The sequence below is a fragment of the Hipposideros armiger genome, unplaced genomic scaffold, assembly GCF_001890085.2.
Source record: "Hipposideros armiger isolate ML-2016 unplaced genomic scaffold, ASM189008v1 scaffold_553, whole genome shotgun sequence".
NCBI classification, from domain to species: Eukaryota; Metazoa; Chordata; class Mammalia; order Chiroptera; family Hipposideridae; genus Hipposideros; species Hipposideros armiger.
The window spans coordinates 731,514-756,998 of NW_017731903.1; the positions used below are offsets into that span (position 1 = coordinate 731,514).

General features: G+C 53.1%; 4 protein-coding genes across 13 annotated transcripts; 2 read left to right on the forward strand and 2 right to left on the reverse strand.

Moving 5' to 3' along the window:
• Positions 1 to 17: 17 nt before the first annotated feature.
• AUP1 (AUP1 lipid droplet regulating VLDL assembly factor) lies at positions 18 to 3,222 on the reverse strand. Of its 3 annotated transcripts, none has more exons than XM_019623577.1 (12): positions 2,913 to 3,222; positions 2,695 to 2,832; positions 2,465 to 2,615; positions 2,085 to 2,269; positions 1,758 to 1,830; positions 1,598 to 1,671; positions 1,292 to 1,358; positions 1,088 to 1,190; positions 835 to 954; positions 604 to 719; positions 299 to 417; positions 18 to 196 (listed from the first exon to the last, which is right to left on the reverse strand). In XM_019623577.1, the coding sequence occupies exons 1-12, from the start codon at positions 2,960 to 2,962 to the stop codon at positions 160 to 162; spliced, it is 1,233 nt and encodes a 410-aa protein (XP_019479122.1). In that variant the 5' UTR covers positions 2,963 to 3,222; the 3' UTR covers positions 18 to 159. The 3 variants fall into 3 exon arrangements, 2 of the variants coding, with proteins under 2 accessions (XP_019479122.1, XP_019479124.1); XR_002121843.1 differs by having other exon boundaries at positions 19 to 196; positions 299 to 479; XM_019623579.1 differs by lacking the exon at positions 18 to 196 and having other exon boundaries at positions 322 to 510; positions 2,913 to 2,999.
• HTRA2 (HtrA serine peptidase 2) lies at positions 2,738 to 6,509 on the forward strand. Its single transcript, XM_019623576.1, has 8 exons — positions 2,738 to 3,843; positions 3,944 to 4,148; positions 4,238 to 4,432; positions 4,667 to 4,699; positions 4,930 to 5,035; positions 5,179 to 5,248; positions 5,930 to 6,025; positions 6,131 to 6,509. Exons 1-8 carry the CDS (start codon positions 3,341 to 3,343, stop codon positions 6,294 to 6,296), a joined length of 1,374 nt encoding a protein of 457 aa, XP_019479121.1. The 5' UTR covers positions 2,738 to 3,340; the 3' UTR covers positions 6,297 to 6,509.
• LOXL3 (lysyl oxidase like 3) lies at positions 6,440 to 22,665 on the reverse strand. 6 transcript variants are annotated; one of them, XM_019623564.1, is made up of 17 exons: positions 22,446 to 22,665; positions 21,318 to 21,383; positions 19,517 to 19,841; positions 18,461 to 18,624; positions 17,425 to 17,639; positions 12,849 to 12,905; positions 12,019 to 12,078; positions 9,633 to 9,852; positions 9,215 to 9,395; positions 8,918 to 9,072; positions 8,511 to 8,678; positions 8,241 to 8,403; positions 7,806 to 8,049; positions 7,591 to 7,706; positions 7,374 to 7,510; positions 7,172 to 7,283; positions 6,440 to 6,987 (listed from the first exon to the last, which is right to left on the reverse strand). In XM_019623564.1, exons 3-17 carry the CDS (start codon positions 19,827 to 19,829, stop codon positions 6,914 to 6,916), a joined length of 2,379 nt encoding a protein of 792 aa, XP_019479109.1. In that variant the 5' UTR covers positions 19,830 to 19,841; positions 21,318 to 21,383; positions 22,446 to 22,665; the 3' UTR covers positions 6,440 to 6,913. The 6 variants fall into 6 exon arrangements, with proteins under 6 accessions (XP_019479109.1, XP_019479108.1, XP_019479110.1 ...); XM_019623563.1 differs by having other exon boundaries at positions 12,849 to 12,941; XM_019623565.1 differs by lacking the exons at positions 12,019 to 12,078; positions 12,849 to 12,905; positions 21,318 to 21,383; positions 22,446 to 22,665 and having other exon boundaries at positions 19,517 to 19,859.
• DOK1 (docking protein 1) lies at positions 21,554 to 25,088 on the forward strand. Of its 3 annotated transcripts, none has more exons than XM_019623573.1 (5): positions 21,554 to 22,326; positions 22,672 to 22,971; positions 23,128 to 23,221; positions 23,411 to 23,595; positions 23,859 to 25,088. In XM_019623573.1, exons 1-5 carry the CDS (start codon positions 22,267 to 22,269, stop codon positions 24,666 to 24,668), a joined length of 1,449 nt encoding a protein of 482 aa, XP_019479118.1. In that variant the 5' UTR covers positions 21,554 to 22,266; the 3' UTR covers positions 24,669 to 25,088. The 3 variants fall into 3 exon arrangements, with proteins under 3 accessions (XP_019479118.1, XP_019479120.1, XP_019479119.1); XM_019623575.1 differs by having other exon boundaries at positions 21,563 to 21,923; positions 23,132 to 23,221; XM_019623574.1 differs by having other exon boundaries at positions 21,567 to 21,923.
• The last annotated feature ends 397 nt before the right edge of the window (positions 25,089 to 25,485 follow it).

The following is a 25,485-nucleotide window of genomic DNA, read 5'->3' on the forward strand; positions in this document are numbered from 1 at the left end:
AGAGAGGCAACAGAGATCTTGAGTGAAAACCCTGAATTTAATGTGACATTGGGGGCAGTCCCATCCCTCCCTTTCTACCACCCACCCATCAGGCCTGTTGTGAGTTGGGTGAGGGCTGCCCCTAGTCTCCGTCCTGCGGCTCTGGGTACCATCCTGTGCTCAGTCAGCCTCCTGGGCCTGTCTCTCTGTGAATCTCCTGTAGGGAGAAGACATTGTGTGGGCTTTGCCATATTAACTTTATAATTAGCTTCCTTCTCCAACCTGCCCCTTCCTACCCATTGTCTTCTAAGCCCCTCACCTTCTCGCGTATTCATATAGTGCTTGTTTGCGCTCCTGTAGGCTCTCCTGCCGGGCCCAGGAGGATTTGGCAAATGTTAGGGCTGTGGGTTGAGGGGTCACCGGGCCAGAGCTGGGAAACTGAGGTGATCACAATGTCAGAGGGCTTGCGAAGTCATCATCATTAAACACGCATCGAATGCCTACTTTGCAAGAGAGGCACTGTGCTAGGGTCTCAGGATCAAAAAAGAGACATCAGGGATAGGGAGTATGTAGACTGCCCCATCCCACCCCAAGTTTTGGATTGGACCATTTCCTGGGTCTCACCTCGGGAGCAGAGGCTGTGGGATGGGACTGGGTCCCCTCAGTGATGTCTTCAGGCATGAAAGCTACAGCTCCCTCAAGCAGGTTGGTGATGGTCAAGTCTACACAGCCAGTCCTGGCTGGGGAGAATGGAAGAGAGGAGAGCGGATCTGTTGCCCTGCTCACCCTTTTCCCTCACCACCCACTTTTCCTCTGTGTGCCTGTCTTCTTGTGTGAGGCTACTCTTTCCCATACCCAGGTCTCTCTGGATGACGACCAGTGGCACATGGGGTAAAACCTCCTTGACTCTCTGAGCCAGAGTTGCCAGCTGCACATCAGGAGAAGGGCCCGAAGAGGGAGGGAAAGAAGACTGGGCTGCAAAAAAGAAATCCAAAATATGGTGAATGGAGAATGAGTAGGAAGGAGGGTCTGACTAGTACAGGAATAGGAAGGAAATCACAATAGGCTGGAAAAAAACCAAAAAGCTTTGTGGACAGAGACCACACACCTGACTGGGGGCGCAATCTGGGGTGTCTTTGTCGCTTCATGTGCTCTGCTTTGTCTGCTGGAGTGAGTCGTGTCCCAGTCTGGCCTAATTCTTTGGCCACCAGCTGGGGAGAGTTGGAAGGTTGGAAATGTCAAGGTTTCAAGCCTTCCTCCCCCTCTGCCTAAGGAAAGACCCCACCTCCACCCTGCTTGTGTATGCTACCACCTGTTGTACACGGAGGGCAAACTCCTCATTCCCCTCTCCCAGCTGGCGATGAACAGGACGGAGCCACCTGCAAAAAACAATCAGGGTTATGTTGGGGGCACCTGGGGCAGTCAACTCTCCCCACTTTGATATCTCTTTTCATAGAACTGTGGTGGTGAGGGTGGGAAGAGAGTAAACAGTCTGTATTGCCTCTGTGGTGAAAACTTGGTATTAAGAGATCTGCAAATAGATAGGGCAGAGGCAACTACTTCCTTGACGTTGAGGTAAGCTTTTCCTAGTCACCAAAAAAGTGAGGACAACTAATACCTTACTTGATACACCGTGAAAGGGACGAAGAGTGACCACAGCAGTTCTGAGACCCAGGAGGCATCTGACACTGTCTGAGGGGAAAGCAGGAGGTGAGGTCTAAGTCAGAGCCAGGAGTGGGAAGCTTCTCCAGGGGAGTCCCTGTCCAACACACACTCACCACAGACACTAGGGGTCTCTGGACTTGCAGGGTAAGAGGCTGTATCACATCCTGGATAGAAAATGGCCAGGAACTAGAAGAGGGAGGAGAAAATAGGATGGGGTTCTAGCCAGCCCAGTTAGTAGCTCATATCTAACTTAAAACAGGAAACTGTCAAATTGTACAAGTAGTTAAATGAGGAATATAGGGATTCAGGGGAAAGAACCAAAACTGGACAGAAAGGTACTAGGAATGGAGCGGGTAGGGCTGAAGAAGGTTGTGAAAACCCAAGGGCCCCCAAGCCTGAGCCCTACACCCAGTTGGAGACCAATACCTTTGTTCACTCACCTGAAACGCAGGAGCCCCTCCCGGCCATTGGTGGCCTCTTCCTCCGGGAATAGCAGCAGAGGGGTAGGGGGAAGCCTCGTGGAAGCACAGAATCTCTTGAGTGACTCTACCAACTCCCCCCGCCCATCCATCTCCATGAAGCCCCGAGACCAGCACACAAAGCTGGGAGGACTATTGAGTAGAGGCTAGGAACAGGGAAAAGAGAAAGCAAGAAGAACGTTGGGAAGTGATAAAAACTGACATCTGGGGTAGAGAAGCGGGGTTAGTGTTAAGACTCAGTATCTCGTGGTCCCTAAGGGAAGCCTCGGCGAGCACAGGGGAGCCTTAAGCTGGGCCCCAGGGGACTGTCCGTGGCACTCTCAGCTTCGCCCCCCACTCACGGTACTACAGCTGGTGAGCAGGTTGACTATGTTGTGGTCGAAAGGTGTCACATGGTTGGAAATGAGGATCCTGACGCGGTGATCCCGGAGTCCGGAGTCCTCCTGCCGGGCCACGAGCCCCAGCACCGCACACATGGTCCGTACCACGAACCTGGGGACGCAGGCAGTGCTGACTGCACGGCCGTCGACCCGGCCCAGCCTTGACCCTCCCCGAGCGCCCGGGTCGGAACCTGCGAAGGACGCTGTCTGGCAGCGCGCAGCTGACCAGGAAGACGTGGATCCCAAGAAAGAGGCGCAGGACCAGGAGACAGAACCCGATGGGCGCGTAGAGCAGCAGCGCGAGGAGCAGGAAGCCGTCACTCGGGAGCCTGGGGGCAAAAGGTGGGATGATCGGGCGCCGAAGGCCGAGTGGACGCGGGAACCGGTCTCTTCCTGCCGGGACTCTTACCGGTGCGAGTCAAAGAGCCGCTCCGGCCCCGGCGCCGGGGGAGGTTCCATCGCGGCTGCTTTAGGGGTGTTTGGCCACTGCCGCCATCTTCATGCCCCGCCGCAGGGGCTCCTGGGAAGTCGGAATCTTCCGGTGTCGGCCCCGGGTGCCAGGACCCGAAATCCTGCGGCGCCCCGGAAGGGCTAGCGGCCCAGCATGCCTCGCGGGCCCTTGGGACACCTCAGCGATCGCGTCCCGCAGAGACCACAATTCCCGGCATTCACGGGGCGGGGGCGGAGTCGGCCTCCCGCAATAATTCTGGTCCCGGCGTGCACTTCTAGAGGACCTCAGGTACCAGCGTGCCACGTGCCCTGCGGTCCGCCAGCTCACGTCCACCCAGGGCGCCGCCTCTGTGTAGGGCGGGCGAGGAGGCAGCCGAGGCGGGGCTCATGGCTGCACTGAGGGCGGGGCGGGGTGGCTGGAGGCTCTGGGGATGGCGGGCTTTGGGGGGGGTTCGCTGGGGGAAGGGACCCCTGTTGACCCCTGACCTGCGGGCCCTACTGATATCAGGAACTCCTGACCCTCGGGCCCTAATGACTTATGGGACCTCCAGTCTCCGGGTTCCGTTGTCTGTGGGGGTCCCTGGACCACAGACATGTCTGACGTCGGGGACTTCGGATTCCCGAGCACGGCTCACTGCGGGGACCCGAGGTCCCCAGACCCGGGAGAACTCAGGGACCCCTGTAGCCCGTCCGCGCGTGTGGCTGGCGTTGGCACTGGGCGCTGGAGCAGCAGTGCTGCTGTTGTTGTGGGGCGGGGGTCGGGGTCCCCCGGCGGTCTTTGCCGCTGTCCTTAGCTCGCCGCCCACCTCTCCCCGGAGCCAGTACAACTTCATCGCAGACGTGGTGGAGAAGACGGCACCTGCCGTGGTTTATATCGAGATCTTGGGCCGGTAACTGTGGGGTAGTCCTGGAGACACCGAAGCCGCGGGGCTAGAGGGCGGGCGAACAGGAGGGGTACGACCTCTTCACCGTGCTTTCCCCCCATCCCAGGCACCCTTTCTCAGGCCGCGAAGTCCCTATCTCGAATGGCTCAGGATTCGTGGTGGCTGCTGACGGGCTTATCGTTACCAACGCTCATGTAGTGGCTGATCGGCGCCGAGTCCGTGTGAGGCTGCCTAGCGGCGACACGTATGAGGCCATGGTTACAGCTGTGGATCCCGTGGCAGACATCGCCACTCTGAGGATTCAGACTAAGGTGGGGATCCGAGCAGGCCTTGGCTGGTTGGGGCTGTGAATTTGCTTGCATCTCCAGGTGACAGGTTCCTTGTACCCATTCTCCCTTAGGAACCTCTCCCCACACTGCCCCTGGGACGCTCAGCTGATGTCCGGCAAGGGGAGTTTGTTGTTGCCATGGGAAGTCCGTTTGCACTGCAGAACACGATCACATCTGGCATCGTCAGCTCTGCTCAGCGGCCAGCCAGAGACCTCGGCCTTCCCCAAACCAATGTGGAATACATCCAGACTGATGCAGCTATTGATGTGCGTCCTAATATGAGAGAACTGACAGTCTAGATTGGGGGAGGGGGAGAGGCCGTGTGGTGCAGGCACCAAGTGTAATAGATGGTGGATGAGCCTATATATCGAGGTTGAGCTACAAAAATGTGGCCACTCATTCATGGCTGGAAAAGAATTTGGAGATAATGCCTGCATCCTGGTTAGGCCCCCAGGCATAGAGTCCCTGGATCTCTTCCATATTCTCTCCTTGTCCTGCAGTTTGGAAATTCTGGAGGTCCTCTGGTTAACCTGGTGAGTGGGTCATCCTTTCCAAGAATCCCTGCCCAGGTCAGTGTGGGAAGGGGTGGGTTTTCCCTAATTCAACGATGTTCAGTCAAGTTTCTAAACAGTCCCTTGTTGGCTATTTCCCAGAACCCAGCCAGATCTCCCAAACTCCCCAACACTCCCTGCTACTCTTGTTCAAGTACCCCCATCTCCTACTATTTTTTTGGGCTAGGGAGTAGTGGGCTCTGTCCCTGCAGGATGGGGAGGTGATCGGGGTGAATACCATGAAGGTCACAGCTGGAATCTCCTTTGCCATCCCTTCTGATCGCCTTCGAGAGTTTCTGCATCGTGGGGAAAAGAAGAGTGAGCCTGGCTTAGGGGGGAAGGGGTTCCTTTAAATCTGGGAGGGGCATTCATGGGGCCTTGCTGGAGAGGGGTCTATTGGGAGGAGAGGGAGGGGAAGGAATAATATAGCTGAGTGGAGCTCATTTGTCTCTTTATCACAGATTCCTGGTTTGGGATCAGTGGGTCCCAGCGCCGATACATTGGGGTGATGATGCTGACCCTGACTCCCAGGTATGAGCTTTAGGGATAGTGACACGTAGGACCATCAGTGTACTCAGGGGTGTGCATTTGGCACTTCTGTTGAGCTTTCTTCTCAGTTCTATCTTTATCTATGGTGAATTGCTTCACACTTGGAGCTATCCGAAGAGCTGTCCTCTCTTGTCATCTTGACTTTCTCACCTCACTGCATTTTGTACACCTGCCACCAGGTTGATTTCATCCTATTACGGCTTAGATTTAAAACCTTCAATCTGTTAACCTGGTGTTTAGGGGCCATTTTCCATTTGTCTCCAATTCAACCTTCCAGACCTGGCTTCCTACATGAATGTATTCTGTTCCCAGCCAACCTGATTTCCTACTCCCAGGTTTTTATTTTTGTTTTATATAATTAAATATCAGACCCATCCGTCTAAGCTCAGCTTAAGTTCTACTCACTCCTTAAAGCTTCTGTTAGGATTTTAGAATGAGATTAGTGCTATTGATTTAACACAGTGTCATTTGGTATTAGGTAACTTTTATATACACGTCCCGCTTCCTAACTACTAGAAGGCAGAAAATGAATTGGCTTTGTATCTGGAGTACCTAGTGCATACGCTGTCCATACAATTGTCAGTGTGTTGATGAGAGATTTGAGGAACCTAAGATGAGGAGAGCATCTTGGTGTGGATAACAAGGTGGCCTATGTCCTTTCAGCATCCTTGCTGAACTACAGCTTCGAGAACCAAGCTTTCCTGATGTTCAGCATGGCGTGCTCATCCATAAAGTCATCCTGGACTCCCCTGCACACCGGTAAGGGAGAGACTGCACTGTGAGGTGGGGGTGGGTGAGGTGTGCATGTGCCCTTGAACTGGGATATCTATTCCCTCTTCTCTCTCTGTCCATCTTTTGCCATAGGGCTGGTCTGCGGCCGGGCGATGTGATCTTGGCCATTGGGGAGCAGCTGGTACAGAATGCTGAAGATATTTATGAAGCTGTTCGAACCCAATCCCAGCTGGCAGTGCGGATCCGGCGGGGACCGGAAACATTGACCTTATATGTGACCCCTGAAGTCACAGAATGAATGGATCAGCAAGAGTATGAGGCTATTGCTTTGATTTCCACTTTGCTTTCCTGGCCTAGGCTCTGAGGGCACCTGGACAGAGGATTAAATGAACCAGTGTAGGGGGCAGGTCCCTCCAACCACCAGCACCAATCCCTGGGATCTGAGGAGTCACAAAAACACTTTTTATATAAAATAAAATTATACCTAGCAACATGTTATAGTAAAAAATGAGGGGGCAGGCGCTGATCTTTTCCCCCACAAAAAGGCTAGAGGTAAAGCTGTATACCCCCGAACTGGGGAGATACTGGAGCTGACCATCCTGACCTCCCTATTCAAGAACAAGCTGTTGCTGTCTGTCGTTCTGGCCAATTAATCAGGTGCTGCTCTTTGTGGCCTGCTCAGCTCAGTGCTGGGCCTGGGAGCCAGGTTTCCCATGCTTGGCCACAGATCCTGACAGCTGGCCTAGGAAGGAGGGCGGTAACTTCTGCTTGACAGTTCCACATCCACAGTGAACACTGGACAAGTGCGGCGGGCCTGCTGACATCGGGTTCCTTGGTAAGCTCCTGAGGTAATGGCAGCCTCAGACCCCTGCCATTAGGGGCCAGTGGTGGTTTGCAGAGGTGGGTGCTGGCACCTTAGACGATCTGGTTGCTGGTCTGGCCAGGGTAGCGCTCGAACCTCTTGTTGGCCTCTTCACTGAAGGCATCACCTGCAAGGTGAATGGGCAGTTTGGACATGAGAACATACCCATTGAGGGGAAGGGTGGGTGGAGGTGGAGAGGCTGGGACATCCAGAGGCGGGTGGGACTACACAGAAACAACTTAAGGAGAAGAGAGTGAAGGCCTTTCCCTCTCATCCCCCAGTCTTCCTGGGCTGCTCTTCCCATCAAATACCAATGTGGCAGTTGTGCACCCAGATGCGATGTCCATCATATTTGCAGTTACATTTCATTGCGTTATTGGTGAAGTCACTCTCTGCTACTTCAAAATTGGGGTTGATGACCACCTGCGAGTGGGAGAAAGGCACCATAATTCAAAGGTGTCTTTAATAAATACTCCTCCCTCTCAACAGCTGGAAATCTCAGAGCCCAGGCACCTGCAGAATGTAGTTTCCTGGCTTCACATCTGTGATGTCAATCCACTGGCAGTCAATATCATGCCGGTAGAGATCCCAGCAACCCACGGTGATGCCCTGCTCTCCAAAGTTGGCACACTCATACCTCTTGGAGACATCTGAAGGGATTTGGCATGTGTCAGTGTGAGGTGAGGCTGTGGGATGCAGATACTGTAGTCCATTCTAGGCCCCAACTCACCCTCCTGACACTCGGTGTCTTCTAGACAGAAACTAGCTTTGTGGCCCTCAGCCACCTTGGTGCCGTTGGGGGTCAGGATATCATAGTGAGTGAAGATGTCCATACTGTGGTAATGCCTGTGGGGATAAGGGACAAGGGAACCCCTGTTTTCCTTCCTGCCCCCAGCAGGCTCACCCTGTCCCCAGTGGCCTTGCCCTTCTACTTAATCCTCTCACCCATGACACTCGTGCCACACCCAAGAGTGGCGCCCAGCCTTGGGCCTGAAGTCCGCTCGGCCCAGGTTGTGAATCTGGGAGGAGAATCTGAGTAGACGCCGGTGGCCGTACGGCCAGTTGGCCGAGCGGGCTGAGCGGGCCAGGCAGTTCTCTTCTGCAGCACAGTACAGCATGTGCAGGGGCCGGTCCTCGATGTAGGCGGTCTCCTGCACCAGTGCTGAGTGCAGCAGCAGGTCTGATGCAGCTGCACCCAGGAAGGAAGAGGGTATTAGCAGTCGCAGCTGAGGGGCGGGGACAGATGGGGGTGCTTCCAACCCTCTGTAGAATGTGTGAGGCAGATTTTCCACAGAGAAGGAGTACCCCTCCACCAGATTACAGCCTTCTCTCTGAAAGGGTGGCCCAGAACGCCTCTTCCCTAGCTTGCTCTTCACTCACTCTCAGAACAGATGACGCCAGCAGTGAAGCGGGTTTCTGTCCTCTTGCAGGCGATGTGGGCGCCATGATGAGCACATTGGTCCAGGGACAGCTCAGTCCCTATGCAGCGTACTCCACTCATCACCACCTCTGTTATATTCCCCGAGTCCCAGTACCAGGTCTCCTGGGGACATATGTAGGTGTTTCTGTGAGGCTCCACTATCCAGCCTCCTGGGCCAAACGCAGGCTTCGGAGGCAATAGCCTTGCTTGCCCCTCCCCTTGCCACTCACCTGCAAGCCATGGTTCGCATAGCCTAGTCCAAGTTGCCTACAGGCCACCATGGCCTCCAGTGTCCCCCAGTCATCCCCACAGATGAGACCCCAGCGAAGGGATCCAGGTCTCCCTATTTGCACCTCGACTCGCCCCTCATATCGGCTGCGGCCCCCACTGATTCGGATCTGTAGTGACAGAATGGAAGACCTGGGAAAGCTTTTAGGGTGGAGTAGTGGGAGTCTAGCAGGCATGTGGCTGAAGGGTGATTCAGAGGCACATAAAGGACTAGCAATGGTGGTGTCAGGTGGGAGCTGCAGGATGGCAGGGGCCTAGGGTAGTGGGCTAGGGGCCATCACATTGCAGAGTGTGACCAGGACTAGATAGGATGCGAGACACCTGAGCCAAGGTGGAAAGTATGACTGACCTTGGTCTCTAACCCAGTGTAGGGCAGGTTGCATCGGACCCCAGCATCCTGGACATGGGAACAGTCCTCAGCTGTGATGTTCTTGTGGGGGCACTTCCAGAGGGAGGGTTCATGTCCAGAGCATCGAACTTCACTCAAATGGATGGCACCCATGCCTAGGGTCAGAGGTCAAAGATCATGAGGTTGTAATTGGCCCTTCATTGTCTGCCCGGGGGGGTCTCCTTCTTCCCAAGGATTGTACTCCCCAGGAGTGTGGACCTCCTCCTTCCCTGTCCCTCCCACCTTCATCCCCCTCACCCTGCCCCATGCGGGCACCACTCAGAGCCTCTCGAGCACTCCCGAAGCCCAGCTCCCGACACACCACGCTGGCTGCCTGTAGGTCCCACTTGCGGTCGCAGACTGTGCCCCATGTGCCAGCCTTCAGGACTTCTACCCGGCCCTCTCCAGGGTAGGCCCCACCCTTCAGACGTACTCGGGCCTGAAGAGAAAAGAGGTGTGTCCAATGGCAGTGAATGGGAACACCAGTACAGAGAGGGCTGAGCAGACCTGGACATGAATGAGACTCTGGCGGGGAGGGGAGTCTCAGGTCTGTGGCCCACCCCCTGGAAGGTTCCTCTCTGTCCTCAAAGGTCAGGGCTGTGCTTAGTCAGGGGTGACCAGGCTAGGGGGGCTCTCCCCCTGGGGTGGGGAAGGTCATAGTCACTGTCTCACACACCTCCCCCTGAGGCTTTGCCTGTTGTTGCTTCTTCTGGCCACTGGATGCTGCGTAGAGAGGACCTGGCACACAGCTCACCACCGCAGGGGCCCCCCCAGGGCACCTGGTAGTGTCATTGGCACGATAGAACTCCAAGGAGCAGAGGGAGAGGTGGGCCTCCGTGCCCACGCACGCCACCCCATGCAGACCAAAGGAGTGTTGCTGCCGCTGGGCCAGCAGCCTGGGGGGACAGGGGTGGGAGCAGCAGAGTAAAACAATGCTCCTGCCTCTTTGCCCACAACCCACCTCCCGCTCCATGCCTCCACCCCCCCCCCAACTTTTTACGACCCCTTTATCCCTCTTCTCTTTTCTGTTACGTTGCCCTCCAGAGACAAAAGGGATGGTGAGTTTCCAGGCTGAAAAAGCCTAGGTTACCCAGACAGAGGGTCCTTGGGGGGAACTTCTGCAGCAGAAGAACCCTATGGGAAGGTAACTAGTCTTGACTTGACAGAAACCTTGTTCCAAATGGTTTCAGACTGCTGACCCTAACAGAGGCTGAAGCTGAGGCTGCTGTGCAAAGAGAATGGGACACTAGGATTGCCCAGTGGGAAGAAATGGGTGGGACGGGGCGGCTGACACAAACAGGAAGCCTGAATAGCCAGAGTGAGCAGATCCTCCTATTGTGCTGAGACTGGAATAGCTGAATGAGTCAGGATGCAAAGGAGTGAGTAAGTCTTGGGTCTACATGGCTCCTTAGAGGCCAGAGGGATTTCCAGGCCAGAGGCTCTGCAGGCCAAAGAATGACGGGCAGTTACGGGAAGAACAGACCAGATGGTAGACACACGAAAGCCTGGCATATGTAGGGATGAAGATGTATAAATGCAAGGCAGACAAAAGTTAGAGGGACCACAAGGCCAGAGAAGGAGAGTGAATATGAACAACAGAATGGTAAAGACATCCCCCAGACCTGAGCCCAGCTGTGAGTATATAATGAGGCAGTCCATGCTTCCGCAACTTAAACATAACAGAATGTTCTATTGCCACCTGAGCAGGAAAATGGGTATAAACTAGAAATGTTAAAACTTGGAAATGCTGCAGAGAGATGTTTGAGAGAATGAGGGGACTTATTTATCAACACCAACGGAATGAGAGATTGCAGCGAGGGGTGTGACAAGAGAAATACATTCTTCCCAGAGCAGTCGGTTTAAGCCCAGAGGGGAAGGGAACCAGCTGAGGCCTAGTATTGATAGAGTGGACCTGGGAGGCTGCTTTGGCAGTGAATTATTGCAGTAAGGTGCCCCATCACTTGATGTCAGAGGAAGGAAGGAATACGACCACTGGAAGCCACTAGCCAGGAAGACACAGAGAGGAGGAAACATTTATAAACACAGCAGACAGAGGAAGCCTGGAGATGCGGCAGAATACCTTTGGAAGCTCAGGATAAGTGATTTCTGATGCTCAAAGAGATCAGGTACTCTCCCAAAGTCCTGTTTGGCTGAAAATAAAAGCCAAAGGGGGCCATCACAGGAAAAAGACATCTCTCTTCTGAATTCCCTCCTCCCCTTTCCCCACAACTCACAAAGTAAAAAGGGCAGTTTGCACTTTAATGTGGGGGTTAAGGAAGGCCAGAGTATGACCCTAAGCTAAAAGGCACTACAAGAACATCTCCAAATTCCAAGCTCCTTTGAAACCACTAGAGGGAGGACCTGGGGAATGAGGGGTGCCAGGGGACCACTGGGTGATCCCAAAACGTGCTGCAGAGAGGAGGGGCCGATAGAAAGAGATGAATTCTCTGCACCTCCCCCACTGCTGCAGAAGCTATCAGGGAGAAGCTGCATGTGCAAATGGCCTTTGGAAGCCTAGTGAGATGTAATCACCGGGGTTGGAAGCTAGCCACTTCCTTAGGTGCTAAAGAAACCCAGGAGGAGAATTATGGAACTGGGAGCCTAATTGTGTCAGCTGGGCCAGAGAGGAAGGGGCTGTCAATCTGATCCCACCTGAACGTTACCCCCAAGCCAGTAGCACTTATTTTTAAAAATTAGTCAAATAAGTAGGATGGGAACACTGATCCCATAGAGAAATAACTTCTTCTTGGGGGAGAGGCAAAAGTGCCAGAGTATCTACTAGAATTCACGGGGGGAAGATAAATGAGCATGTGGAACAAAGATGAACTCATACAGAGATTTTCAAAAATTCTGTGACAAGCATAATTCCCCAGAGACCAACATGAAGGCTAGCCTTACTTTCCATTTCAGTGAACCATCTGGAAGGTGGCATGTAACAGCTGCTGCTTCTTCTCCACCTCTTGGTGGAAGCCTCTCTTGGACCCTTTCCTGACCACAGCCCGATCCCCCGACTCATCACTAGGTGCTCCCTCTCCTCTCCACCCAGCTTGAACTGTATTTACCTCTTGATTGGCCCCCTGCCCACTCGGGATTTGGGTTTGACTTTACGCTTGGTGACTGGTCTGAAAAAAGGAGAAAGAAGTTAGTGGGGGGGGGTGGTTAGGTCTGTGGCCCAGGAAAGGCAGAGGGTGATTTTTCTGTTTCTGATCCTTTGTGCAGTGTGGGAAGCGGTAAAATGAAGGTGGCCCAAGTGCCACACACACACATTGACTGCTACATACCACCAAACTGTATTTTAGGATCTCATGCTGCTCTCTGGATTCAGCAACAGTGATGAGAAATCTAGTTATGGCAGTTCAGGTGGGTGAGGGGAGAGGAGATAAGAGGGAAGTTAAGGCAGGAGATGTTTAGACAGAGGGATTGTAATGGTGACACTAAGTCTTCTATTTTGAGGTTTGAATCTCTGGTATAATTTGATTTAACAAGTGTAATTTAGCTTGAAACTTTTTGAAAGCTTGTTTTTACAATTCCTCTGTCTTAACAGGAGAGAGAATGGGAATGTGGGTGAATTAAGGGAGGTGAAGACTGGGGGGAGGGGAAGAACATGCAGGTGGTGGAGGCTGGGTCCAAACTACCTGAGAAAAAGATACAAACGAGGAGGCTTTTCCTCAGCCATTCCTACATTACTTCCTCCTTGTGCTTCCTCAGATCAAAGCTTGCCCATTCCCATGCCTGCCTTCCCTCCCGTCCCTCCTGAAACGACCATTTTCCAGTCATATCCTTAATTCATCAGCTTGGGTTTTGGGATGGACATGGATAGGCTGCCTTCCATCCATCCACCTCCTGGGGCCACAGGGGCGAGCAGGAGGTCCCAGGGCTCTTGCCCCATTACCTTCCAAGGGGCTTGGGGCGTCGGGCCGAAGCTTTGGCCGCTCGCTTCCTCAACTTTCTGTGAGGATAAGACAACAGCAGAGTCAGGATCAGTCTAGAACCAAATGGGAAAGGCTGGTGCAGCTGGGACCAGGGGCAAGGTTTCTTTTTCAACAATCAAAGGATTCCTGGTGGCAGGATGTTATAACATCAGATACTCCCAAGGCTCTACCCTTCACAGCTGTTTGGCCTCATAAGCACATGATCAGGCAGGTGAGCAGCAGCGAAAGACATGGTCTCAGGACTGACAGAGTCCCTACACCAGGACCCACAGATGGGTTAGGCTAAGGCAGATGGGGGTAAGAACTCTTGGGTCAATATTAAGGCTGATCTGAACCTGAGGGGAGGGCTCAGGGGACGGGTGGAATTAGAAGGGTGTTAGGAATGTCAGACTAACCAGGCGAGGAGAGAGAACTGATTTGGTCATGCTTAGGGAAGATGACTGTCTTTTTATTCTTGGATGCTCTCTGGCTTCTGGCATTTCCAGGTCTGAGGCCAGTGAACCAAGACCAAGGACCAAGGCTGGAATATCCAAGGACATTAACTTGGTTTGACTGGGGAATCTGAGGCTAGGCTGCTGAGGATGACAGCACCTCTCCTGCCCAAGTTAAATCCCATATGCTTTAGTCATTCACAGACTGAGCTCATCTCCCAAATTTACTTCCAGGGAAATAAGCTCTAAAACCTTATTTCTTTTTAATTGGCCTAACTATTTGACCTATTTTATTCTTTAAGAGGTTGCCTTAAGTCTACTGTCTAGAAACTAGGTCTGTTTCTCCTCTCATTCTCCCTTTGATTTCGAAGACTGTAATTCTGTCCCCTCATTGTCCTTCTAACTATGTATGAATGAATGCAGGTCTTGTCTGTTTTTACAAGTTTATGGAATTCCCCAGCTTAGTTATTCTTTCTTTGAACATGTCCACTCTCTGTTTCTCTTAAAAGTCTTATTTGGATGTAGAATACAGTATGCAGATACACAGGATTTTAATATATCGATTCTAAATAGGGTTGAAGCTGTGTGGTGTTCCCTGCCCTGGCTTCGTCCTGAGGATGTACTTAGTTGGTCTTTCTGCTAAAACATCCAATATGTCCGACATTCCTAGCCAAGAGTCCCATACAAATACTTTTATTTTTAATTTTTCCATAAGATAAAGGTAAAACTCTCCAATCTGACATTAAATGTGTTCCATTTTCTGGCCTTACTTTACTCATTCAGCTCTTCTACTATTAGTATAATCAACCATCTACTCTATCAACTGTCTTTTCAAATATATCCTGTTCATTATCATCTCTGTTGGGATCAACAATGACTTCCACATGCTAAATCCAGTTTGTTTCTCAGTCCTTATTTTTCCAGACCCATCAGCAGCACTGACTCAGTTGTCATTCACTCCTTGAAGCACTTTACTTGGCTTCTGGGCCACCACACCCAACTGGTTTTCTTTCTACCCACCTCACTATTTGCATTTTACCTTATCTTCCTGACCTCATAATGTTTAAGCTCCCCATGATTCAGTCCTTGGACCTCTTTTTTTTTCTTCTATTTACGCTCACTCCCTTGGTGTTTTAGGACCTTAAATACTTTCTATTCAACTCAACGCTAGAGTCATATGCTCAGTTGTTTACTCAGCCTGTCACCATTTTAATGTCGTAAAGAACCTCAAATTTAACAGATCCAAAAACAAGTACCTAATATACTCCCCCCGCCTCCCCTTCCACCATCCCTACACCACACATGTTCCACCCACTGTCTTCCTTATCAAATGAGGCCAACTCCATCCTTAGCTTAGGTCAAAACCTTGGAATGATCCTTAATTCCTCTCCTTCTCTCACACCACACTGAATCCATCAGCAAATCCTGTTGGCTCTACCTTCAGCTATACACAGAATTTGATAATTTTTCGCTATGTTCACTGGTTACCATCGCCTCTTACTTTCTTAACCTGACTTTGAGGAGACAATAACCTCCCACTAGTCTCTCTGCCTTATTGATTCTACTGTTTCCCTTACAGTCTATTCTTAAAAAACAAACAAAACAAAACAAAAACCTTAAAAAAATGTAAGTCAGATGTCATACTTCTGCTCAAAACCTTATCTCACACAGAGTAAAAGCAAAAATCTCCCAAATGGCACTACTTGATCTGGTTCACTCTCTCCTCTTACATCTCATCTCCTATCATTTTCTACCTTGTTCACTCAGCTCCAGCCCCAGTGGCCTCTGGGAGCGTGACAAGAATGCCTTCTTCACTCCCCTACCACACACACACACACACACACACACACTTCCCAGGATCTTTTCATTTATGATCCCTCTTCCTGAAAATGCTGGTCTAGTTTTCTGCATAGTCTGTGCCCTCACCTCCTTTAAATCTTTTCTCAGATGATGCTTTCTCAAAGGGGCCTTGGCTGGCCACTCTATTTAAAACTGCAATCCCACTACCACATCCTAACCCATTCCCTGCTTTATTTTTAACTATTATACTCTTTGCCATTCTTACATTTGTAATTTGACTGATTTTCCGGTTCTTCCCTAGTCCATGAGATCAGGGATTTTTGTCTGTTTTGTTCACTGTTGAATCCTTAGTGTCTACAACAGTCCCTAGTACACAGTAGGCACTAAATAAATAATGAACAAATCTCTATATCTTTGTTTATGCTGTCTTCTTTACTTGAAATACCTGCTATTTAAATCATATTCATCTTTCAGAACCTGGTGTTTCAATTAGGAAACAGAAAGAACATACACACAGAGAGAAATATAACCCAAGATGGATAATAGTAGAGGAGCACAGCACATAGATGTTTGAAAACAGTTTGCATCTCTGGACCAGATAAAGTGCATTCTTGGGGCTGAAAGAACTTTCAGATGTGTCTCAGAGCCAAGGCAAGGAAAATTTGAGCAAGGATGGAAAAGACTGGAGGTTGGATAATGTATTAACTTTTAAAATGAAGAAAAAGGATTCTTCAACCTCTAGATAAGTCATATTCTAGAATAAGTTATTAAATAGAAAGTTTGTGAATATCAAGGAAATAAAATATGGTGATCCTTAGAGACCTTAAAAGGATTTCAGTAGAAATTAGCTCAGTCAAACCACCATGATTTCCTTTTTTTGATAAGATTACTAAATCAGAAGGCTGGAAAATAGCTGAGAACATAGCATATCTGTATTTTAGCAAAGACTAACAAAATCACCCATGATTTCATTATAGATAAGATGGTGAAATGTTGGCTTCATCATTGTAGTGTTCAGTTTGTTCCCAATTGGTTGAAAAAATATTTCACAAGTAATGATTAAAGGATTGATATAAGTCTGGAGGAAAGTTTCATAAGAGTTAGGCTTTGGTTTTAAATACTTCAATAGTTTTAACAGTCACTCTGATGAAGTCAGAAGGCAGAGCTATCATGTCTACCTACTAGAGGAGTCTGGGAAAGATGAGAAATGGAAAATAATGTTAAGATTAAATCTCATGGGATCATTGTGGCTTTTAAAATGTTTTTTAAATGATGTAGCAAACTAACAGGGTAAATTCAACATAGATTTAGGTTCAAACAGGCTGCTCTTTCAGTATCAAAGACAAAGGAAGACCTGACTTTGTTTTTCGGTGATTACGAGTCCAATATGAGCAGTGGGATGCTGTCTCAACACAAAGGTAATGCAAAATCTAGGCATGCTTTAATCAAAGCTGAGCACTTCTGTGCCCTGCTCTGATAAGACCATCTCCTAAGTAGTGTGCCCAGTGGAAGGTCACCTAGATGTCAAGTCTTCCTGCAAAACTGATCTAAGGAAGAGCTGAAGATAATAAGCGTTTTTAACCTGTAAAAGTAGATCACAGAGAGACTATAAAGGAGTCCAAATTTCTCAAAATGACAAATTAGATTCTCCAGAGAAGCGAGACGCTGTCACCAGTGTGATTTGTTACTCTAGAAGCTGGCGCGTACACCACGGATCCCGAGCAGGTGGAGGGCCAGGCGCCTCTGCCTGAAGGATATTCTAGAAAACTCGCGGAGAAGCCCTGAGGGCTCGCGCGATCACAGACGCGCCTCGCGGGCGGCTCTCAGGAATTGGTCCTCCGGCGGGGAGGCGCCGCCTGGCGGGCGACTTCGGGCATGTCACCGTCCTCAGACCCTGGGCACCGAGCCCTGAGCAGGACACAGCAGGCGCCGCCTTGGCAGGGCGCATCCTCGCCCTCTCTGAACTTGGACCCGGGCTCCGGGCCGCATTGGCGCATTGACCAAAACCGCCCACGGGACCGCTGCCGCTGGGCGTGGCCTCACGACCGGGCGCGCGACCCGGGCTGGGGACACCAGAGAACAGGAGCCTCACTGGTCTCCTTGCAGACCCGCCTCGGGGAGCCCTTCATGGTCCCACAAGATTTCTCACCTCTCCAGCCTCGCACAGCCTCCCCGTTTCCCCACTATCCCAGAGCCCCGGGGACCCCCAGTGCCCAGACCTTCTCAGAGGTCTCTCAGCGCCATTCTTTAAGGAGCACCCCTCCACCACCCCAGTTCCTTCCCACCAGCGCCCATGTCCCTTCACCTGTAGAAAGCCGCGTTGACCCTCTTTTCGCTGGGGAAGCCCAGCATCCCGCAGATCACGTGGCTATTGTGGGAGCTCCAGCCTTTGTCACACACTTTCAACCAGCCATCGGAAAGCCTGACTTCGACCAGTCCCTCAGTCACTGGCAGGGGTCGCCTGCCCCGCCCAACCGCTGGGCGAAGTCGCACCTCCTCCACTTGCAGGTGATGCTCTACCTTTGGGATGGGGCCACAAGCAGAAGGAATCCCAATAGCACCATTTACACTTCCTGCCAGCCTTAAGGAACTCTGACTGAGTGTGCTTGTTGCAAACCCAATGGCCAGAGTGGGCTGGACCAGGCTGAAACAGATGCAAGGACTCCCAAAGTGGTGTACTGACTGGGGTGGATGCGGGTGTTCACTCTCCTGCAACCACAAGAGTGGAAGGACGTGCTGTGCCCTGGGAAATGATTACAGGTGCTGAGGAAGGAGCACTTAACTGTCTGAAGCAGGAGGAGGGAGCACCTCACAGAGGAAGTGGCATTGAAGGAAGAGGGTAAGTAAGAAGGGAGACATTCCAGGAGAGCACAGGATGTCCTGGAGACCAGAGATGAAGTTGGAGAGGTTCCTCCCAGGTTTACTAACTTGAATGTTAATGCTAAAACAAACCTGGACTAAAAAGGGCCGGCAGAGTGGCTCAGTTGGTTAAGAGCTCGCTTAAGAGTTTGAGCTCTGAGCAACAGTGGTTCGATGCCCTACCTGAGCTGAGCTGCCGCTGAGCTGCCAATAGGTGGCAGGATGGCTCAGCTAAACAAATAAAAAAAATAAAACAAACCTGGACTTTACAGCATCTAGGGGCTCTATCATTTGCCTCCACCCTCTCCTACCAACCCGAATTATCCCATGGGGTATATGGAATCCCCTACCTTCTAGCATCTCCTCTAAGCACATACAATACCCCACAGCCCTCTCTGTCTGGCCATCCTGGGTGGTGTGTGTGTGTGTGTGTGTGTGTGTGTGTGTGTGTGTGTGTCCACGCACACACACGCGGTGCAGACCTCGATGACGTTGGAGTCGGAGAAGCCAGGGAGGCGCTGGTCCTTGCAGATGACTCCGGCATCCTCATCATGGGTACAGTCACTGTTCCCCCAGCCCCTGGAGGCACATTCAGTCACACTCTGCTCAGTCCCACTGCAGCTCAGGTTGTCCAGCCAGATGCGGCCTGTGGAAGGGGAGATGAGGGGACAGAGAGGCTTGAGGAGGTAGGATGAGGGGAGTGATAGGGATGTTGGGGTGAGTGAGCATGGAGGCCTCACACTAGGCCATGAAGATTCCATTACAACCATTGTGAGATTGCTACCCAAGGCGTTTTCTTTTCATATCAAACATCCCTGGTTTCTTCAACTATTTCTCCTTGAAACTTGGCTTCAGATCTTTCACATGTGGGCAGCTCTCCTCTGAAAGTTTCCATTTTCTACTGTCTCTCTTAAAATGTGGCATCTACAAGTGACACTTTATTCCAGAAGTGGTCTAGCCAGTGGGAATTGGGGTATCAGCTGCAGACTGCAACAGCCTGTCCATCAATCCCATTGTGGGCTCAGACAGTGCAAGCACCCCCAGGCCTCAGCTGGAATTGCTCCTAAGCTCCTACTACCCACATTCATACTTGCCCTAGTCAGTTCCAGCGTGTTGGTTTCAGCTCTGGCCTATAATCTGACTTTTTCAGCTGTAGTGTCTGTGATCCTTTCTGGCTTTGGGGCATCCAGACATCATTTACATGGAATCAGCTGTACTTTAACCGTACTGGGCTCACTGTATCAGAGCTGTTCTCATACATGGCTTTGTAGAATCATACTTTGGCAGCAGATATGAACTTAGATATTATCTAGTCTTTTTGCACATGGGGCATCTGAGGCTCAGAGAAGGCACTGACCAGCCTAAGGTCACACAGCTCTGAGAAATAACTATATTGGCTGGTTTGTCACCAATGGGTTTACTTGACACTGGCTATTTTTGGTGTCCTGTGTCCCTGTGGCTGTGCCATCCTGATGTTCTCTCCCTGCACTTAAGTCACACTTAGGCAATACCTAGGCTATGCCTGGAGCATTGCTCACCTGTTCCAGGGCCATATTTGGCGCTATGCGTCCAGCCTGTGGCCTCTGTGAAGCCCAGCTCCCGGCAGAGGATATGGGCAGCCTGCAGCGTGAAGTCATCATCACAGATGGTGCCCCATTCGCCAGCTCGCTGTATCTCCACACGGCCCTCGAAGGGCTTCCTGGGGAAGCCGGCCAGCCGGAACCGCAGCCCCTGGCTCCCGGCCCTCTTCTCAGGGGCCGTGGATGGGGATGGAGATCCCAGGCACGAGCTGCACAGCAGGCACAGCAGCAGCCCCCGTGGGCTCCACTGCCAGACACTGACAGGTCGCATGGCAGGGAAGGCCTGGGTGTCCCAGAGAGAGAGTGTGTGTGAGAGAAACTGAGATTGAGCCAGACCCAGGTCCCAGAGAGAGGTCATGAGAGGCAAAGAGAGTAAGACCAGAGACAGAGAGAAAGTGAGGAACCCAGGAACTAAGAGAGACAGTGAGAGGGAAACACACACTAAATAGGGGCTGAAACACAGAGCTAATGAGGAGCAGATTGAGGGACTCAGATTGGAAAGGGGGATAGAGAAAGAGAGGGAGAGAGAGAGAGAAAGAGAAGGAGGGGGAGAGGGCAAGGGAGAGGGAGGGAGGGAAGGAAGAAGGAAGGAGAGAGAGAGAGAGGGAGAGAGAGAGAGAGAGGCACTCCCTCTCTTTTGTAAAGAGTAATACTCTCACTATTAGTTATATGTCACAATGACCTTCCCTAGTTCTGACATTCTCACCTCCATTACCCCCACTCACCAACCTATGAGACCCAGAGATCAAAAGACAATGCTTAGAAACCAAGAGTCAGAAAATGGTTGAGATAAAGGGAGAGAAATTGAGCAGGAGACACACAAAGAGGAAGACCCAGACAGACAGGATGTGAGAGGAAGGGAATGAAAGGGGGCCAAACACTGAGAGACAGCAAAGAGACAGAGAATATTGAAGATGGACAGAAGGTGATCGGAGAGAGCCAGACACACTGAATTGGGGAGCGACCCAGAAAGGCGGGCAACAGGTGAGGATGAGAGGGATCAACAGGAGCCAAGAAGCAGAGGTAGGAGGGACCCAGATGACCCCATTCAGCCAGTCAGATGGAGGACAGACAGCTACTGATTGTGGTGAGAGGCAGGCAAGGGGATCTTGGAGATCCTTGGATCTAGGATCCCCTGAATGGGAGCCAAGCCCAGAGTCCTATCGGACAGATTCTGAGGCAGAGGCCAGAATGCATGAAGAGCCAGCTGTCCGCCCTACCCAGCACACAGGCTCTCACAGGGTCCTGCAGGGTCAAGGGGCCCAGGAGGGCCAGGCCTCAAGCTGGGTAGGGGGGATGGGGTGGGATTGTCCAAGCCTCCTGACAACATCCCCACCACTGTCACCAGGCAACCGGAGGCCAGGGCACCATCAGCTCCTCAGCCAAGGCCTTCCCTCTGTCTGGGAGGCTGAGAACAACCCTCTACAGCGAGCCCCCGCAACATGCTTCCCCTGACTCAGACAAACAACCCAACAGGACAGCTTTGTTCTGGGGACATTTTGGATTGGGAGCCCAGGGATAGGGCCTCACAGAGGAGTCCCTGGCTGCCCTATTTGGGAAACCCTGCAGCGCCCCCTCCCCCCAAGTATCGGTGTCCTCTCTCCACTCTTCTTGTCTCACTCTTCTTTGACAATAATAAAACCCTCAGCTGGTTGGCTTCCCCTCGACTCCATCCCACATCATCCATTTGCCCTGGTCCCTCCACCATCCTCTCAGTCGGAAACTCCCTTTCCTCCCGCCGGCAGCTTGACTCCCCTACCTTTGGCTGAGCGGGGGGCCCTAGAGGCTGGGAGAAGATTCCTGGTCCTGGAGATCAGTTCTGGGACTTCCAAAAAAAAAAAAAAAAGTGCTCGGCCAGGGAAGGCTGGACACCCCCCCCCCCCGCCCCTTCGTCCCTCCCACGTCCCCTTGAGCCCTCCCACATTCCGCCTTCTCCCTGGATTCCTCCCAGGCCAGTTCCCTCCTCTTGGACCGCCCCTCCCTGGTGGAGTTAGCTGGCTGCAGTCGTTCCACCTCCCCCCACTCTCGTGTCCCCGCCTCCTGCACCCCCTGGCCGGCTCAATGAAGCTTTCTTTTCCCGCGGGTTGGAGGACAGGCAGCTGCTGTCAGGGAGCTGGATACGCGAGGCCACGGGGCCGCAGACCGGCCCGGGCGGCTGCCCCTGTGGCGGCGGGAGGCCGCGGCTCAGCTTGGGACTACGGGAAGCTTTCCAGGCCTCAGCCCCCAGCCCTTCCCCCAAAGTCCCAGGCTCGGCCGAGGGTAACCAGCCGGGCTGGGGGCGGGTCATGTCGGAGCACGGGAACCGAGGCCCTGAGGGCCCACGTGGCCCCTCTGGGGCCCCAGGGTGCCCGTCGGCATTTTTGAGGTGATGATGTCACGGCCTTCACTCTGATGTCACGTTGAGCATATGACGTGTACCAGCTCCCAAGCCCAGGTGCCAGGGCCCTCTGGCCGAAACAGCGAGGTTTCTTTTGGTGAAGACACTTGTGCACGTCCCAGGGCTGTGATTAGGGGTCTTGAGGGGGTGCACCGCCCAGCTTATCTGGGGACTCCCTCTCCTTTCTTCTTGCTTCTCTCCTTCCTCCCTTATTAAGCAAGGTCCTCAGGGTCGGGGAAAGGGGCGGGAACGCCTGGGGTGGCCCCGGCCCCGCCCCCGCCCCGCCCCCAGCCCTTAGGGCCAGGAAGCGCGGAAAGAACCGCCGGGGGCCATGGACGGGTCGGTGATGGAAGGGCCGCTCTTTTTGCAGAGTCAGCGTTTCGGTACCAAGGTAGTGGCGGGCAGGGGTACCGAGCCCCGTCAGAGCTAGGGTTGGGCGACAGGGCCCAGTGAGAGGAGCGGGAGGGTTGCGGGTGGGAGCGCGGCGCCAGGAGCCGAGAGCCCTCAGACCTTCCCGCGAAGCCGCTTTGCACACTGCGTTGAAGCGTCTGCCGGCCTTGGGGTACGCCCTCTCCGGTCCTGGGGACACCCGGCGGTGTACTTTTCGGGAAACGTCGTCCCTGTCAGGAAGCCTCAGACCCGAAAGCGGCCTGCGCCGGTGCCTCCTTTCCCGTCGGGGCCGGGCCGCCGGCGCTCGCCGGCTTGTTCCCCAGCGTCTCTTGCTCTCTCTCCTCAGAGATGGAGGAAGACCTGGGCCGTGCTCTACCCAGCCAGCCCCCACGGCGTCGCGCGCCTCGAGTTCTTTGACCACAAAGGGTCGGGCTCCGGAGCGGGCCGAGGGGGCTCGCGCCGCCTGGACTGCAAAGTGATCCGTTTGGCCGAGTGTGTGAGCGTGGCGCCTGTGACCGTGGAGAGTCCCCCTGAGCCTGGCGCCATCGCCTTCCGCCTGGACACTGCACAGCGCTCCCACCTGCTGGCGGCCGACGCGGCGTCCAGCGCCGCCTGGGTGCAAACGCTGTGCCTCAACGCCTTTCCGGTGAGGGGGGCCGGTGCTGTCCGCGAGGGGCTGGGCCCCAAAGGCGATGTGGGATGGGGGTAGTTACAGAGACAGAGGAACTGACCTGGCTCAGACCCTGGGAGCCGCATTGGGGGAATGACAGGGTCCTCAATACTCTCGTTCTCTTTATCCCAGAAAGGCAGCTGGGCTCTGGCGCCTGCCGAGAACCCACCCAAGCTTTCTGCCCTGGAGATGCTGGAGAACTCGCTGTATAGCCCCACCTGGGAAGGTAGCCGCCTGACAAGCTGGGCAGGGATGGGATGGTGGAAAGGAAGGGTGCTCCTGGAAAGGGGCAGATTAGGGGGTCCAGAGATCCATGGGGAGGTAGGAAGTTCCTGACAGCTGGCTTCCAAGTGAGTGCTGGGAGAACTCCGCCCCCACCCCTTCAGGTGTCAGTCTAACTGAGGATTCCTTCCAGGATCCCAGTTCTGGGTAACTGTGCAGAGGACCGAAGCCGCTGAACGTTGTGGCCTGCAAGGCTCCTATGTGCTGAGAGTAGAGACCGAGAGGCTGACTCTTCTGACCGTCGGAGCTCAGAGTCAGATACTGGAGCCACTCCTCTCCTGGCCCTACACTCTGTTGCGACGCTACGGAAGGGATAAGGTGCTGGGTTGCGGCTGTGTGTAGGATGGTGGGGGGTGCTATCAGGGAGGATCGACTTCCTGGGTCTGGGGCTGTGGGTGGGGTGGGGGTATGGGCAGGAAGGTTGGACGCTCTGCCCTCTGGATAACCCTTCCTTGCTTAGTCCATGAGCCCATGTCCTTCCCAGCTTGTGTTTCCTTTGTAGACCCCCTAACTAGTTAAGCCCTGTGACTTACCCTCCCCGATAGCTTCTGATAATGTGTTTCCCTCCACACTCTCTTCAGGTTATGTTTTCCTTTGAGGCTGGCCGCCGCTGCCCCTCCGGCCCTGGAACCTTCACTTTCCAGACGGCACAAGGAAATGACATATTTCAGGCAGTTGAGACTGCTATCCAGCTGCAGAAGGCCCAGGGCAAGGCTGGTCAGGGGCAGGATGTTCTCAGAGCTGATTCCCATGAAGAAGTGGCAGAAGGGAAGCCGGCTTCCCTTCCTGGCGCCCAGGAGCTCCCCAGCAACCCTCCGGCCCTGTATGCGGAGCCCTTAGACTCCTTGCGCATTCCTCCAGGTCCTTCCCGGGATTCCCTATATTCAGACCCCCTGGACAGCACCCCTGCTCAGGCAGGGGAGGGGGCACAGACGAAGAAAGCTCTCTACTGGGACTTGTATGAGCATGTGCAGCAGCAGTTACTGAAGGCCAAGCTGACAGACTCCAAAGAGGACCCCATCTACGATGAACCTGAAGGCCTGGCCCCAGCCGCTCTCCGGGGCCTTTATGATCTGCCTCAGGAGCCCAAGGATGCGTGGTGGTGCCAGGCTCGGGCGAAGGAGGAGGGCTATGAACTGCCCTACAACCCCGCCACTGATGACTATGCCGTGCCACCCCCTCGGAGCACAAAGCCTGTCCCTGCTCCCAAGCCCCAGGGACTGGCCTTCCCTGAATCTGGTGCCGCACCTGGCAGTGGCGGCAAAGGCCACAGCTCAGACACTGCCCTGTACAGCCAAGTCCAGAAGAGCAGGGCTTCAGGGAGCTGGGACTGTGGGCTCTCCAAAACAGGGACCGACTGGACTGGGGTCAAATCAGAGGGCTCCACATGAGTAGGGCAAGGCTGGGGTTGCTGATAGGAGGACTACGGGGAGGTGGCACTGGGGATCAAAGAAACCTGTCAGAACCAGCGGGCTGGAGGGGCCTGTGTGACTAGGGGAACAGACAGATCAGGGGAGTCAAGGGAAAGATCAATCCCCAGAAGTTCTAGAAGTGGGACAGATGGCAGGGGCTCAAGGGATGAGACCTGGGGGGAGGCCAGCATCCCTACGTCATTCTTCCAAAAGGAATGGACAGCTGCTGGACCAGGTCTATGGAAAGAGTGCTTGGTCAGAGTAGGAACAGCTGGAGAGGCCAACTTGGAGGCTGTAGGGAGATGCTGGACTGTGCCTGGATCCTTTCCCCTGCATTGTTCTTTGCCAGAGATATATTTTTAAAAAGTTTTATTCTCATTAAAGTCAGTTTGGGTTTAAGAGGTCTGTGTGTGTGAATAGTCACAGAGGGGACCCAGAGGCAGGGTGTGCTAGGTAGATGTGGAAGGGATCAGGAGAAGAGCCAGGATTGTGTTGGGGGCCATGGAAGGGGGAAAGGACCCCAGGGAGGGGAGCTGAGCAGAGTGGCTGTTCAGAGCCTGGGTGGTCCATCTGGCCCATTGGGCTTGACCCCTATCTCTGTGACACTGGGAGAGTTGTTTAACATCTGCAGTTTCCCCTGCTGTCCCTTCGTAAACTGGGAATACTTAATACCAGGCTCTACCTCCGGGGTGTTTGTATGAAAGGAGTTAAATTTCTCACATCCTTAGTGCAATTTGAAGCACAGGGTAAACATTTTATAAGTGGTAGTTGTTACTCTGTAGATGGAGAGGGCTGA

Coding starts and splice junctions, on each gene's coding strand:
- AUP1 (XM_019623577.1), bottom strand. CDS start 2,962: ATGGAACCTCCCCCGGCGCCGGGGCCGGAGCGGCTCTTTGACTCGCAC. Junction 2,270..2,464: donor TGCTCACCAGCTGTAGTACC/GTGAGTGGGGGG, acceptor CCCTGTTCCTAG/CCTCTACTCAATAGTCCTCC. Junction 1,831..2,084: donor GAGGGGCTCCTGCGTTTCAG/GTGAGTGAACAA, acceptor TCCCTCTTCTAG/TTCCTGGCCATTTTCTATCC.
- HTRA2 (XM_019623576.1), top strand. CDS start 3,341: ATGGCTGCACTGAGGGCGGGGCGGGGTGGCTGGAGGCTCTGGGGATGG. Junction 4,700..4,929: donor GAGGTCCTCTGGTTAACCTG/GTGAGTGGGTCA, acceptor CTGTCCCTGCAG/GATGGGGAGGTGATCGGGGT. Junction 6,026..6,130: donor CTGGACTCCCCTGCACACCG/GTAAGGGAGAGA, acceptor CTTTTGCCATAG/GGCTGGTCTGCGGCCGGGCG.
- LOXL3 (XM_019623563.1), bottom strand. CDS start 19,829: ATGCGACCTGTCAGTGTCTGGCAGTGGAGCCCACGGGGGCTGCTGCTG. Junction 8,050..8,240: donor TGGCGTCATCTGTTCTGAGA/GTGAGTGAAGAG, acceptor TCCTGGGTGCAG/CTGCATCAGACCTGCTGCTG. Junction 6,988..7,171: donor GGTGCACAACTGCCACATTG/GTATTTGATGGG, acceptor TTCACCTTGCAG/GTGATGCCTTCAGTGAAGAG.
- DOK1 (XM_019623573.1), top strand. CDS start 22,267: ATGGACGGGTCGGTGATGGAAGGGCCGCTCTTTTTGCAGAGTCAGCGT. Junction 22,327..22,671: donor GTCAGCGTTTCGGTACCAAG/GTAGTGGCGGGC, acceptor CTCTCTCCTCAG/AGATGGAGGAAGACCTGGGC. Junction 23,596..23,858: donor GACGCTACGGAAGGGATAAG/GTGCTGGGTTGC, acceptor CACTCTCTTCAG/GTTATGTTTTCCTTTGAGGC.